Source organism: Lactuca virosa, chromosome 1, assembly GCF_052849685.1.
Source record: "Lactuca virosa cultivar CGN04683 chromosome 1, Lactuca_virosa_CGN04683_v6, whole genome shotgun sequence".
Lineage (NCBI taxonomy): Eukaryota > Viridiplantae > Streptophyta > Magnoliopsida > Asterales > Asteraceae > Lactuca > Lactuca virosa.
Window position 1 is genome coordinate 117,952,249 of NC_136426.1, and position 15,823 is coordinate 117,968,071.

The 15,823-nt window shown below is 37.6% G+C and overlaps 1 protein-coding gene across 1 annotated transcript; it reads right to left on the reverse strand.

Moving 5' to 3' along the window:
• Window positions 1-5,428: 5,428 nt before the first annotated feature.
• LOC145119627 (putative mitochondrial protein AtMg00820) lies at window positions 5,429-5,746 on the reverse strand. Its single transcript, XM_079055319.1, has one exon. It carries the CDS (start codon window positions 5,744-5,746, stop codon window positions 5,429-5,431), a length of 318 nt encoding a protein of 105 aa, XP_078911445.1.
• Between the last annotated feature and the right edge of the window lie 10,077 nt (window positions 5,747-15,823).

Sequence of the window (15,823 nt, forward strand, 5' to 3'; positions counted from 1 at the left end):
ACCTCGAACTGCTGACCCACACTTATAAATCCCGACTTTCGGTCCGACAAATCCTCGAGCTAACAACATCAAATAACATCCAATTAATACTTGAACTTCGATCCATAACTATCATCCCACAATTAAGGTAAAAAGACCATTTTACCCCTTATCTAGTTTGGTCCAAGACTAAGGCCCAATCCTACTATCCAAAAGGTCCAAAAACCAATTAATCATATAAGGCCCAAACATGGCCTAATTTTCCAAATTGGGCCCAAATCACTTTCATGGCCTTAACCCATGGCCCAATAGTGCTCCAAGACTAAAACACTTGAAATCAGCTGAACCAACAAGCCCTAAACATCTAGGAACACAAGAATGACCCAACCCGAAGGCCAACAATTTGAGGCCCACTCTGCTGAGTACGCGGGGCGTACTCAGCTCGCACTTGCAACGTACTTGCCTCAGTGCTTGTACACTAAGTGTACCTGCTTGTACGCCCAACGTACCCTCGCATACAGCCAATCTTCCATTTTAAGCTCTTATTCCATAAAGACTTTACACCACGACCTAGATCTGACTTCCTTGGACTGGTTTATCACGTAAAGTTACTAACTTTACGTTCATGCATGTCTAAATGAAGCTCTTAAGCTTAAAATGGACTTAATATGTGACTTAATGCATGCATGAGACCCAATACCCCATAAATTTGGCACCTTTATGCATAAGGAACACTCAATAAGCTCAAATCCAAAAGGATTAGTCCTTCAAACGTCTTTACTCAACAACCAACCCAAAAAGGGACCAAAAACATAACAAATCAAGCCATAAAGAGATCTAAACATCTACAAGCCAAGGTATGAACTTGGTACGTCCAAATTCTTACAAAAAGGGTGATGATTCTGGATCCATGAACTCCTCAACAAGCAAAGCACCCTCAATCTTTATCACTTCCTTCACAAAGGCCAAAATTGTAACACCCATAATCAGAAAGACCAAGAAAAGAAAGGAAAGGCTCTAAGTCAAGAGTCAACTCGTCGAGTCCAGGGAGGAACTCGACGAGTCGGAGCGGGATCCGGGGCATAGAGTAAGTGACCGACTCGGCGAGTCGGCTAGTGGACTCGGCGAGTCTGGTCTGGATGAGAAAAACCCTAATCCTGAGGGTTATGCCCTATTTAAAGAACATTACATCCCTTCCCCAGCCTCTTTGCTACCCTTTTGAGATCCAGAAACCCTAAATCATGAGTGAGAGTCCTTGGAAGCAATTTGGAGCCTAGATAAGTGGTTTTGTGAAGAGATCTTGAAGATCAAGACGCTTGGATCAAGGGGGTTTGCAGATATTTGGATTAATCTTCAGTGGGAGGTCATCTTGGAGGTAATAAGCTGTTACCTTCACCCTTTTTGCATCTAGATCTATTCTTGAATGAGATTTGAGGTCTATTTCGGGTTTGGGGCTTAGATCTGAGGTTGATACTTCAGATCTAGGGTTGTGATGGTCCAGAATGTCTTAAAGCAGCAGTCAATGAGTCATTGGTGAAGCCCCTTTGTCTTAAACCCTAGCCCTAGAGTATTTTGGGACTATATCTCCTTGGTTTCACGTAAAGTTTGCAACTTTACGTGGGGGGTAGACTATAGAAGAGTGGATCTATGGATTGGAGCCCCTGCATGGCTCGAAAAGCCACTGTATGGATTGAGAACTGGAGAGACTCGGCGAGTCACATGGGTGTACTCGACGAGTTGTATGAATATGTGCATGGGCTCGGCGAGTTGGAAGAACAACTCGGCGAGTCTGTTGAAGATTGCCTAGGACTCGGCGAGTATGTTCTTGGACTCAACGAGTCAGGTCGCAGAACCCCCAACCTCTTCTGGTTAAGACGCAGATCAGTGAGTTGAGCGGTGACTCAGTGAGTTGGACAGGATGGGACCTAGAGATCGTTGAACTCGACGAGTCCTGGGGTGACTCGGCGAGTTGGGTCGTATTTTGAGAGCTTCTGAGTTTAAGGACTCGGCGAGTCTTCGGGTTGACTCGGCGAGTCGAGTCAACTGGAAGGTTGACTTTGACCAGGACTTTGACTTTGACCAGAGTTGACCTAGTTTGACTTCTAGAGTTCAGTTTGGAACTAAGTGTTTTATTGATATTAGTAGCTCGGGGAGCTAGCGGAGCAGCGGTTCAGAGAGTGGTCGGACAGCAGCCAGAGGGTTATCAACAAAGTTCAGCAGTGCGAGGTGAGTCTCCTCACTGTTTGTATGGGTCTACGGCCACAATGCCGACCCATTTAGTTTATGTATGGTAGGAAGACCCGGGGGTTAGCCCTAGGCATTATGCATGAAAGACCAGGAGGAGGCTCCTGGCACACAGTATGTTATTATGTATGGTAGGAAGACCCGGGGGTTAGCCCTAGGCATTATGCATGAAAGACCAGGAGGAGGCTCCTGGCACACAGTAAGTTATTATGTATGGTAGGAAGACCTGGGGGTTAGCCCTAGGCATTATGCATGAAAGACCAGGAGGAGGCTCCTGGCATACAGTATGTTATTATGTATGGTAGGAAGACCCGGGGGTTAGCCCTAGGCAACATGTATGAATGACCAGGAGGTGGCTCCTGGCACACTATATACTATTATGAATTAAAGACCAGGAGGTGGCTCCTGGCACACTATATGCTGAGTAGCCTTGTAGAGTAGTATGTATAGTTGTCTTTATGATGCTTGCATGGAAGACCAGGGGGTGGCCCTTGGCACTTGTCTGTAAGACCCAGGGAGTGGCCCCCAGGCTTGACAAGAAAGACCACGTGCGGCCCGTGGCACTACAGCAAGACTATGTTTGGCACATAACACTTTACTTGATTATGGATATGTTTGTTATGTATGGCTCATGGTTACGTATGGTATGTATGGATTAGTTGGTTTGTATGGTATGTGGTAGCTGGGGAACTCACTAAGCTTCGTGCTTACGGTTTTTAGTTTTGGTTTCAGGTATTCAGTTTTCAGAAGAGGAGCTCGGAAGGGTTGCAGTGCACACACCATGACAAGTTAGCCTGGGATGTTTACTCTGATAATTAAACAAGTGTTTTGGAAATGAAACTATGGTTTGTCATATAAACCCTTTTAGTATGTTTGAATGACTTAATGCTATGAATCAGTAATGTTTTTAAAAGAAATTTTTGGACTCGAAATTTGGGATGTTACAAAAATAACCACCAAATCCTTCTCAAAAGCTCAAGAACACCAATATGAAGGCTAAGGATCAATTTTAGGGTTTTAGGAGGTTTGGGGGCTGGTAAAGAGGCCATTCCTAAAGAATTAAGATGTTTAAATAGGATACACACACTGAAAATCAGGGGATTATGTAGAAATCAAACATAGATATGGTAGAAAGAAAATATGGAATGAAGTTGGTACATTGAAACATGATATTATTTCATCCGTCAATCCCTTTCATTTCATACTAGAATTCATAAATGAATTCACCGTCAATTCATATTTTGGAAACAATATGCTCACAATTTCATGGTAATAATGAAATTGATCAAAGAAACAATTTTCATGAAACCTCATTCCAAGTTGGTTTAGACTCAAAACATCAGGAATTTAGTGAAAACCATTGTTGAGAATTGACAATTCAAAACAAAAATTGAAAAATATTTTTGGATTTTGAAAATTTTGAAAACAAAAGACAAAAACAAAGAAAATCTTTTTGTATTTTTGAAATTAAAAGACAAAAATAAAGAAAAATAGTTACCTAGTGCACCGGCCTATGAACCATGATACCCTCTCGCAACTAAGCAGTAACAATTAAACAAGAACAAAAGAAAATTAGAACTGAACAGTAAAATCAGATATCAGAAAAAAAATATAACAAATCTGAAATGAACGGTAGATTCCAATGGATTCCGAAGTTCGGAACATTTCAGAGAAAAATTAGTGAATTCCAAGATGAACAGTGCTTGTGATGACTTCCAAAGATCGGAACATTCCGGAATTATGCAAGTGATTTCAAAACAGACTTAGCCTCAATCATTCCGAGTTTTTGAAGAACTCGATTAAAAGAAACTTCTAGTAAGGCTTTTGTAAATATGTCAGCCAATTGATCTGCTGACGTAATGAAATGAACTTTAATGTTTCCGTCTTCAACATGATCTTTTATGAAATGATCTCTTAAGGCGATGTGTTTTTTCTTAGAGTGCTGAACTGGATTGTCAAAAATACAAATTACACTTTCAGAATCACAATAAAGAGGAATCTTCTTCATGCTAATTTCATAGTCTCTTAATTGACTTTGTATCCAAATATTTGTGATGTGTATGAAGCAGTAGCAATTTATTCAGCTTCAACAGTGGATAACGAAACGCAGGTATGCTTCATTGATTTCCAGCTAACAAGTTTTCCATCTAAAAATTGACATCAACCTGATGTACTTTTGCGACCAAGACCACAGACTCCAAGATCAACATCAGAATATGCATGTATAAAGAACCCAGAGTTAGACGGATACCATAACCCAAGAGAAGTAGTCTTATGAAGAGATATAAAAATATTCTTCAATTCCATCATATGTGGTTCTCATGGATTAGCTTGAAATCTCGCACAATAGCAAAGTGTAAGCATAATACCAGGACGACTAGTTGTTAGATACAATGAAGAACCAATCATCTACCTGTATAATGTAAGATCTGATGCAGGTTTATCAAGACAAGGAGTGAGCTTTGTCCCAAATTTCATTGGAAATTTAACATTTGAATCACCATTCATGCCAAACTTAGCAAGTAAAGTTTTTGTAAAAGCTTCTAGATTGATGAATCTGCCCTCCAAACTCTGTCTAGTATTTAGTCCAAGGAAAAAGTTAATTGGACTCAGAGAACTCATTTAGAATTTAGTTTCCATCAATTTACGAAATTCAAGAGTCGTATTAGGATCCATTGAACCAAAAATGATGTCATCGACATAAATTTGAACAATCATCAAGGGATTACCTGATTTCTTACGAAAGAAGGTAGGATCAACTAAACCTTGTTTAAATTTTAATTGCTTTATGAATCTAGTTAGAGTTTCCTACGATGCACGAGGAGCTTGTTTCAGACCATAAACAGCTTTATCTATCACATAACAATGATCAGGAAAATTTTCATTTTTAAAACCTAGAGGTTGTTATTTAATTAGAACAAGTGGCTTGGTACTCAAGTTTTTTATTTAACCACTTTTTTTTCTTATTAACAAATTAAAGAAAGTACGTTGCTAATTCTTTGCAGTTTACAGGGTCTTGATCTTCTAGAGACCCAAGTAGAAGTAGAAAGGCGTGGATCATCTTTTGCGCAACTATTAACCATTCCTGAACAAGATGATCCGCGCCTTTCCACTTCTACTAGGATCTCTGGAGGGTCAAGACCATGTTAAACTGTAGAGAATTAGCAACGTACTTTCTTTGATTTGTTACTAAGAAAAAAAGTGATTAAATAACATAAATGGTTTCTTCAATTTCTCTATTTAGAAATGCACACTTCACATCCATTTGATAAACTTCAAATTTTTTGTGAGTTGCATATGCAAGAAAAATACAAATTGATTCCAATCGAGCTACATGAGCAAACTTTTCTTCATAATCAATTCCTTCTTCTTGGCAATATCCTTTAACCACAAGACGTGCTTTATTTTGATCAATGTTGCCAACTTTATCCAGCTTGTTCGGAAAAAACCACTTGAGACCAACAACAGATGCATCTTTCGAAGTAGGAATTAATCTCCATACTTTTTTTTCTCTCAAACTCATTTAGCTCATCTTTCATTGCTTTGACCCAATCAGCACGATCAAGAGCAACTTTAACAATTTTAGACTCGACTTTAGAAATAAAATAATTGACCATGAAAAATTCTATTTTTGAAAATAATGCAGCATGTTTTCTTTTAGTTGAGCATGAGTTATAAATCCTGAAAAAGCATCTCCAATGACTTGTGTTTCCGGATGATCTTTTGTCCATTTTGTCAAAGGTGGATAATTCGGATCATATTCTCGATCAATTTTAGCATTTACTTCTTCAAGTTCCGATTGCACATCAGTGTCATCATGCATTGAATTCTCCCCATGGATATGATCATGATTATTTAAATTACCCCTGCACAAAATCATCATTATGTAAATTAAAATCAGAATTAGAAATTGAAGTAACAACTTCTTCATGTAAAAGTGGAACAGAATTTTCTAAATCCTCCCCCTCAGACGTATGATTCTGACTTTCTTCATGAATTTCAATGTTTTTAATTGCATCATCAACTAATTTCAACAATTCATCTTCTTTGTTATCTTTGGTTTTCTCTTTGGAAGAAATTTTCTTTTCTGGCTCATAAAAAAGATTCAAAAAATCTTCGTAAAGAGTCATAAGAGGACATGTTTGATTATTTGAAGATGGAAACATAATAGGTTTCTCTTTGTTGAGAATTCTTGACAAATTTATCATCGAAATAAACATAATAGTTTTCTTCAATTTTCTTAGATTTCTTGTTAAGTACTCGGAAAGCTTTTGAAGTTAAGGAGTGTCCCAGAAAAATTCCTTCATCAGCTTTAACATCAAATTGTTGGGATGTTCTTTTGAGTTGTAGATAAAACATATAGAACCAAAAACATTAAAGAATTTAACGTTAAATTGACGCTTATTCAGAATTTCATATGGAGTAATTGAAAATCTTTTATTGATAAATGAACAATTCTGAGTAAAGCGTGGAGCTCCAATTGTTTCATCCCACAAATATAAAGGAAGATTAGCAAAGGATAACATCGTCCTCACAACTTCACATAAAGAATGATTTCTCCTTTCAACTACACCATTCTACTTTGGAGTATAAGGAGATCAAAACTTATGATTAATTCCTTTGTTTATCAAGAATTCTTCAAATACTTGCTTTGTGAAATCCGATCTGTTATCTTTTATGATCTTCCGAACTGGTTTTTGCAACTACAACTCTATCTGCTTCACAAAATCAATCATCCTTTTTGTCTTTTCTGATTTTTTCATAAGAAAGAAAATCCATGTAAAACATGAAAAGTCATCAACAATAACCAAGATATATGTGTTACCCCCAACACTTTCAATTAATAAAGGACCACATAAATCAATATGAATTAATTCAAGTGGCTAATCAATTTTAGTATTAGTGATTGAAGAATGACTTTTTCTGCTTTGTTTTCCTATTTTGCAAGTTGCGCACAAATGCTCTTTTTAAAAATTTGAGATGTGGAAGACCATGCACATGATCACCAATAAAAAATTTGTTAATATCTTTGAAATTGATATGCGAAAGTCACTTATGCCATAACCAACTATCTTCCGAACATGATTTAGCAAGCAAGCAAAATGAAGGTTTTCCTTGAATCAGTTTCATATTTATGGGATACGTTTCTCCTTTTCTTTTTGATTTCTAAATCACTTTTCCTAACGCTTTATCAATGGTTTCTAATCCATCTTCGTCAAACGGTACTTTGAGACAAGAACCTACAACAAGTTAAGAAACGCTTATTACATCATGTTACAATCCTTTAATATAACCTACCTTTCGAATTGTAAAGTCTTCATTCATAATTATGTCATATCCTTTGATTTCTCCAATTGCATTGTTAACAAACTTCACGTTTCCACCATCTTTAAAACTTTGAAATTCTCTTAACTATGATTTCCTTCCAGTCATATAACGAGAACTGCCACTATCAATATATCATTCTGAACCAAATTGCTCGTCATGAATTACCTACCAAATTAAACCAATTTAGGAACCCAAACCATTTTGGGTCCTTATGAGAGCGTTGATTTTGAATTCAAGACAGGAAAAATCTTAGTTTTATCAATACAAAATGATTTCTTAATCACAATATTATCCAATCCTTCTTCCTTTTTGAAAACTTGAGATTTTTTGTCACAAAGATTAATCTCAACAGATGAAGTTTTTCGATTTGAATGAACTTTTCTTTATTGTGTCATTTTCTCGAAAATTCTTCTTGTTGTTGTTTTAATTTGGCTTCATATGCTTTTCGAATAGCATCTTGATCCAAATACTTTTTCTTTAAAACCTCAACATATCTTGAATTTTCAACATTGATTTTTCCTTGTTTTGAATAATATGATTTTGGTGAAAATGTTGATTTTGCTTTTGGATGTGGAGATTAATGAACATTTTGATTAAAAGATCTTGATGAACTTATAAACTTTTGATTTGGATTTTTAGAAACATCATTAACACTTTTATCATTAACCCTATTTTCCTTTTTCTTCCAAAATTGATTTCTAGCATTCAAAATTTTCATATATCTAGCATTCATTGTCCTTTTATTTGCTTTGATTTCTTCAATTGATTTTTGATTATTTCTTTTTTCCTTTTGAATCATTTTTCTTAATCTCTTTCTTTGAAAATCAAATTGGTACATCTTTTGTGACACTTGTTCCACCATCATATAAAATATTCACCTTGTTTAAACGTTTCGAAACATATTTTCCTTTGACTGTCCAATAAGTCTTTTCAGAAAAACCTTTTGTCTCATCACCATTTTCAATTGGTGCAAACAAAAAATCCTCTTCACAACCTTTTTCATTATCATCATTGACAATTGATGTCAATTCCGATGTATCATTCTTGTTAAGAGCCATTTTCACAAAAACTTAATTAGGTGTTTTCTGAACTTTTGGAAAAATTGTGGCTTTTACTGTCAAATTTTCAAATCCTTTCTTCACAACATGATTTTCAAATTCAATGGAATCTTCCAAAATCAAATTTCTTTTTGGTTCATCAATATTTTTCACAAAATAAGAACAACCAACTTCATCTTCAACCAAAATCTCACTCATTTCGCTTTCATCAAAATCAGAAGTATTTTCATTAGAATGGTCTTCTTCCGATATCAACTTTTTGCATTACAGGTTATATTTCTCAATTGAATTTTGTTTGACTTGTTTTTTATCCTCTTCAATTATAATATTGTTTAATATCAATTTATTTTCTTTGGATTTAGTGAATTCCTCAAGCTTTTCAAGTCCAATCCTGTAAGAATCATGTAAAGATTCATCTGATGAAATCACATATTCACATTTATAACATTCAGCATCAATTTTATTTTCTTTCAATTCAAGAAATGGAAGAATCATTTTATGCAATTTTTCACCAATTTCACAATTAAGATAAAGTTGAGTAATATTATTCTACAATCTTTTTGCAATTAAACAGAAAATATTACGCTGCTTAGTGATTAACCTATTATCCCTCTTTAAATAATAACATCATCTTAAAGTTTAGTTATTTCTATTTTAAGGGCTTCTATTTTCATATTTCTCTCCTCAATTTTGAAGATTTCCCTGCGAAAACTAGCATTGAGATCAGAATTCTTAATACGAGATCGCTTAAGACATTCTCTAAAATTAGAAATTGTGTCACACAATTCCGATAGTCCGGACTCATAACGAGTAACAGGAATATTAAGAGATTTAAGAATAGAGTGTACCTTGTTGATTACCTTCTCACTTTCTCCAACGTATTCTATGACACCCTTTGCAGTGAAATAGGCTTCCGATATGTCACCTTCATCAGTGAAATATTCTTGGTTAACGGAATTTGTGCTTCCGGCCATCAAACATTTTCCTGCAATGTTACTCTTTTCTTCTCTCACAACAAAGATTTTTCCATGAGTTGTCCTCCAAACTTCATCATCTTCGGAATCAGTTGACCACACTTCATGTCACATCCACAAACCGGTAAAACGGCGGAAACGTTCGGGGCGGATGACTACATGTATAGTATCACAAGAATTGCATAATAGTAATCAAAGTACAACAACCATGATGTTGATAAAGTATAGTTTTACATCTGTGTTCAAATCCATGTTTACTTGACACCAAAATGTATGGTAAAAACAAAAAGATGTAAATCAATGAAGCTCCGTCTTCTCAAAACCTGTGGGTACCTGTTTACTGATTCCCTAAGAATACAAGTAGTTCTGAAAAGAGTGTCAACAATTAAGTTGGTGAGTTCATAAGCATATTTGTATGAGAAATCTGTTATTTGTTCCTTGAAAATGTAAGTTTGTTCTTCCAGAAAATCCTATAGTTTCTGTTGTAAATGAATTGTAGTCTTAATACTCTAAGACCAAAACGTGTAAATGTTGTTGTACTCTGAAATAGTATGATGTAGTTTTAATCTACATAAAACCATAAAATGAATGTTTCTAGAAATGTAAATTTCTCTGTAATGGAAAATAGTATACTGTAATTGTATTTGTATGAAATTCCGTGAATGTATGTGTCTGAATCCACCAGTTGTACTGTAAAATACTGTATTATAGTTCTATATTTAATAAAACTATATAAAGTTGTTTACGTATTCGTACACTAATCGTATTGTTCAATACCCAATTGTGAGTTATTATAACCATACTTGATGACCAAAGATGGCCTGAACACGACCTTCTTCAGACGTCGGAATTCGTACGACATTTGTCACACCAGGCCTGCCGGCCTAACTGTAGCTAACAGTTTAGGTGCGGGATTTTCAGTCCTGTATAGATCTATACACAAGTGTCACGCTCTCCCTCCAAGAGACTCTGGTTATAATTTCAGGGCTTGGATGGTACTTACATAAGTACTTGAACTATATCTCGCAAAGTTATATTGACGGTTACGTGTAGAATAAAGAAAAGTCATTTTTTATTAATAAAATCATATGTATGACTCATAAACTATAACTATTATAGTTTATATATTTGTATTGAATCCCAAACTAGTAACGTAGTATGTATATTTTAGTAAAAACGACAAATGAAACTCTTTGAATAGTTTTCATATTAACACAAGATTTCCTTGTGTTTTACTTGTATTCCCCCCCCCCCTTTAAAATATGGAAAATAGTGAAAAACTAGGGGTATGAACTCACTTGATTCGACGAAACCATGAAATTCTGCTGAAAACCGGGTTTTGCGTTGGCAAAGTTTCAAGCCGAAAAACTCTTTTCTCGGAGACTTCGGGTGTTCCGGGGCTTTCTTCTAATGCTAGGGAGGTTCCCTAAGATTTGGGGGTTCAGAGTGGCTTGAGAGGGTGTAAAGTGTGGAAGAAGGAGAAATTTTGCAAACTAAACTGGGAGGTCTCGCATGCTATTTATAGGAGGAGCCTGGCCTTCGGAGCGCAGGGCGTTCCGGAGTGCAGGGTGTTCCTTCGTACGCAGCGCGGAGGAGCGAGGCGCGTGTCTGGGTTCGGAGCTTCATACGTGTCATGCATGCGAAGTGGTTAAGTGGCCAACTCCGGACCAGGTGTCTGCAAACGCGGGACGTTCCTTCGGATGCACCGCGTTCCCCTTCGGACACACCTCTAAAATTGTGCCTCAAATTTCAAAAATTCATAACTTTTGCATACGAGTTCCGTTTTTTACGTTCTTTATATCCACGCGTAGGTGAGACCGTACTCTACAACTTTCATTTAGACTCTGTCGGCTAATTTTTAATTTATTTTTAATGTTATAGTTTTAACAAGCCGGGACAGGAAAAATCCGTTAAAAATTCATAACTTCTTCATTCGACATCCGTTTTCGTCTGTTATTTTACCGTTGAACTACTATTGACGAGATCTCCGATTCTCATTTAGGTTGTGTTGGCTAAAAATCACTCGATCTATAATTCGAATTCCGGGCTACACACTGTTATGCCAAATCTTAGAAAATTCATAACTTCCTCATACGAAGTCAGATTTCGACGTTCTTTTATGCACGTTCTCGGTTTAACGTATACCATGACTTTTATTTCGATTGCTAAGGCTAAAAATCATTTTATTGTAAACTCACTTTTTACGACACACAGCGTCGTACCTATTCTGTCGTGAAACTTTGATAGGCCATAACTTCTTCGTTATAGCTCAGATTTCGGCGTTCTTTATATTTCCGGAATCCTTGTCACGACCACTATAACTTTCTTCATAGATATCGAGTTTATCTAACATTTTATTTTTGACGCTTATTTTCATCTTAATTTATTATATCTTTATTACTTTAAAACGAGTTACAATAGTTGACCTAGACTATTACATTGACTTGAAATAACGGGTTGTTACATTATCCCCCTGTTAGAGGGAATTTCGTCCCGAAATTGTTTCTAATGTGGTACTCATGAACTAGGGAATAGATGTGGATACTTCTGTTTCATCTGATCTTTCTGTTCCTAAGTGAATTCAGGTCCCTGCTTGGCATTCCAGCAAACCTCCACTATTGGTATATGTCTTTGTTTTGTTCTCTTGATTTCCCTGTCCATGACCTCCACTGGTTCTTCTACGAAATGTAGACTCTCGTTTAACTCGATTTCCTCGAGTGGTATTACAAGAGTCTCGTCAAACAGACACTTCTTTAGATTAGATACGTGAAAGTGGGATGAATGTTACTGAGTTCATGTGGTAGATTGAGTTTATATGCTACCGGACCGATTCTAGCAAGAATATTGAATGGTCTGATGTACCTTGGATTTAATTTTCCATGTTTGCCAAATCGTATCATTCCTTTCCAGGGTGAGACCTTTAACAGGATGTGGTCACCAACCTGAAATTCCAAGGGTTTTCGTCGTTTGTCCGCATAACTCTTTTGTCTGTCTCTACAAGCTTTCAGTCGTTCCCGGATTTGGACAATCTTCTCTGTTGTTTCTTGAATGATCTTGGGGCCGGTTAAAGTGTTGTCGGGTACTTGTTTCTTTTCCAGTTATGTATCACCCACTTTAGCTTAGCACAGAGGGGATCTGCACTTACGGCCATAGAGGGCTTCAAATGGAGCAACTTTGATGCTTGTGTGATAGCTATTGTTGTACGATAATTCAATGAGTGATAAATGGGTATCCCAAGCTTTACCAAAATCTATCACACAAGCTCTCAACATGTCTTCCAGCGTCTGTATGGTTCTCTCGCTTTCCTATCAGTCTGGGGATGATATGATGTACTCACGTCGAGTTGGGTTCCCAAGGACTTTTGTAATGATTGCCAAAACCGTGAGGTAAATCTACTATATCTTTAATAGATAATGGATATTGGCACACCATGGAATCGTACTATCTCTTTAATGTACGTCCTTGTTAATTTCTCCATTTTGTCAGTTTCTTTTATTGGCAGGAAGTGCGCGGATTTGGTTAATCTGTCAACGTTTACCCAAATGGTGTCATGACCACCCGTTGTCTTGGGCAACTTGGTTATGAAATCCATAGTCATCCGCTCCCACTTCCATTCGGGTATTTCTGGTTGTTGTAGTAAACTCGAAGGCTTCTGGTATTCTACCTTGACTTTGGCGCAAGTTAGGCACTTGCCCACATAGGTAGCAATTTCAGCTTTCATGTTTAGCCACCAATAGAGTTTCTTGAGGTCCAGATACATCTTGTCTGAACCTAGATGAACTGAGTATCGAGTTTTATGGGCTTCGTTCATGACAACATCTCTATAGCAACCAAAATTCGGTGTCCAGATCCGATTCATGAGATAACGAACTCCGTCACCCTTGATTTCCAAGTTCTTTTCCATTCCTCTTAAGGCTTCTACCGTCATATTCTCGAGTTTCAAGGCTTCCAGCTGAGCCTCTTTGATCTGAGCGGACAGGTGTGAATGGATTGTCATAGTTAGAGACTTTACTTGACGGCCAGAGTATGCTTTTCGACTAAGGGCATCTGCTACTACATTGGCTTTGCCAGGATGATAGCGAATTTCGCATTCGTAATCATTGAGTAGTTCTACCCATCGTCTTTGCCTCATGTTCAGTTCTTTTTAATCGAAGATGTACTGGAGGATTTTATGGTCTGTGAAGATTATACACTTCGTACCATAAAGATAATGCCTCCAGATTTTTAGAGCAAAAACTACTGCTCCCAGTTCGATGTCGTGCGTGGTATAGTTGACCTTGTGGTTCTTAAGTTGTCTCGAGGCATAGGATATAACCTTTCCTTGCTGCATAAGAATGCAGGTTAGCCCTTTCCTGGATGCATCGCAGTAAACTACAAAATTTTCCATCCTTTCTGGGAGGGATAAGATCGGGGCGCTGCAGAGGGCTTGCTTTAGTGTCTAGAAGGCAATATCTTGCTTTTCTTCCCAGTTTAAGGTTACATCCTTCCAACTCAAAGCGGTGAGTGGCTTTGCATTCTTGGAGAAATTTTGGATGAACCTTCTGTAATAGCCAGCGAGGCCTAGAAATTGGCTAATCTATGTCGGGGTTTTCGGGGTCGTCCAGTTTTTGATAGCTTTGATTTTGGAGGGATCCACATGTATCCCCTCCTTGCTGACCACATGCCCTAGGAAATCCACCTTTCGAATCTAGAATTCGCACTTTGAGAACTTCGCATATAACTTCTATGCCCTTAATGTTTCCAATACTTGTCGCAAGTGTTGGCTGTGTTCTTCCTTACTTTGGGAATAGACTAGAATGTCGTCGATGAAAACTATTACGGACTTGTCTAAGTAAGGTCGACACACACGGTTCATCAGGTCCATGAACACTGCGGGTGCGTTCGTTAAATCGAAGGGCATTACCACGAATTCATAGTAACCGTAGCGAGTTCTAAAAGCGGTATTTGGAATATCTCCCTCCTGGACCCGTATCTGATGGTATCCTGATCTCAGGTCAATCTTTGAAAAGAAACTTGCTTTTTAAAGTTGGTCGAAGAGGTCGTCGATTCTAGGTAAAGGATATCGGTTTTTGATAGTGCGTTTATTTAATTCCCGGTAGTCTATGCACATGCGGAATGATCCATCTTTCTTCTTCACGAACAAGACCAGTGCTCTCCAAGGTGAGAAGCTTGGTCTTATGAATCCTTTATTTAGAAGCTCGTTTAATTGGCTGGATATTCCTGCATTTCAGATGGTGCTAAACGGTACGGGGATTTGGCTACAGGGGTAGCTCCGGGAATCAAGTCGATTCGGAACTCGACTTGGCGCTCAGGAGGAACTCCTGGGAGATCCTCTGGGAATATATCAAGGAAGTTACAAACTTCAGGGATATCTTTGATACTTTTCACTTCTTGTTTCTTATCTACCACGTGAGCTAAGAAGGCACAATATTCTTTGCGAAGATACTTATGGGCCTTGATGCAAGAAATGATTTGGAGGTTCGTATCGGGTTTGTCGCCATAAATAATGAGGGTTTCACTACTTGGCAGATTAAGACTAATGGCTTTTTCATAACATAGGATATAAGCACGATGTGGGCTTAACCAATCCATGCCGTTGATAACGTCGAAGCTTTTTATTGAGACCGACATAAGGTCAATTTGGAAGGAATAGTTGTTTAGAGTAAGTGTACATCCTATGTATATGTCGTTTGTGCTCTCAATCTTTCCGTTTGCCATCTCTACGGTAAATGTGTCTTTTAGTGATTGGGATTTTGTTTTAGTAGATGTTTGAATTTATGGCTCACAAAGCTTTTCTTCGCACCACTATCAAATAGAATGCATGCGTAAGAATTGTTGAGAAGAAACGTACCGGTAACCACGGTAGGATCTACTATTGCTTCTTCGTGACCAATTGCCAATACCCTTCGTACACCGCTAGCATTATTTGTGTTGGGACAATCCCTCTTGAATTGTCCTATTTCACCACAACCATAACAGGCCTGACTTACTCCAATATCGGGGACTTGGGTGTTAGGTTGTGTCGGCGCCTTACAGAAACAGGCGGTGTGCCCCTTCCTGTTGCAATTTTTACAATGCATTTCTCTACAAACTCCCGTATGATGTAAGTTGCATTTATCACACTTGGGAAGATTTCCAGCATATCGATTGGAAGGTGCTGGAACAATAGGAGCTGTAGCAGGAACAGTAGCTAGAACAGTAGCAGGAACAGTAGCAAGAACAGTAGCAGCGTGTACTGCC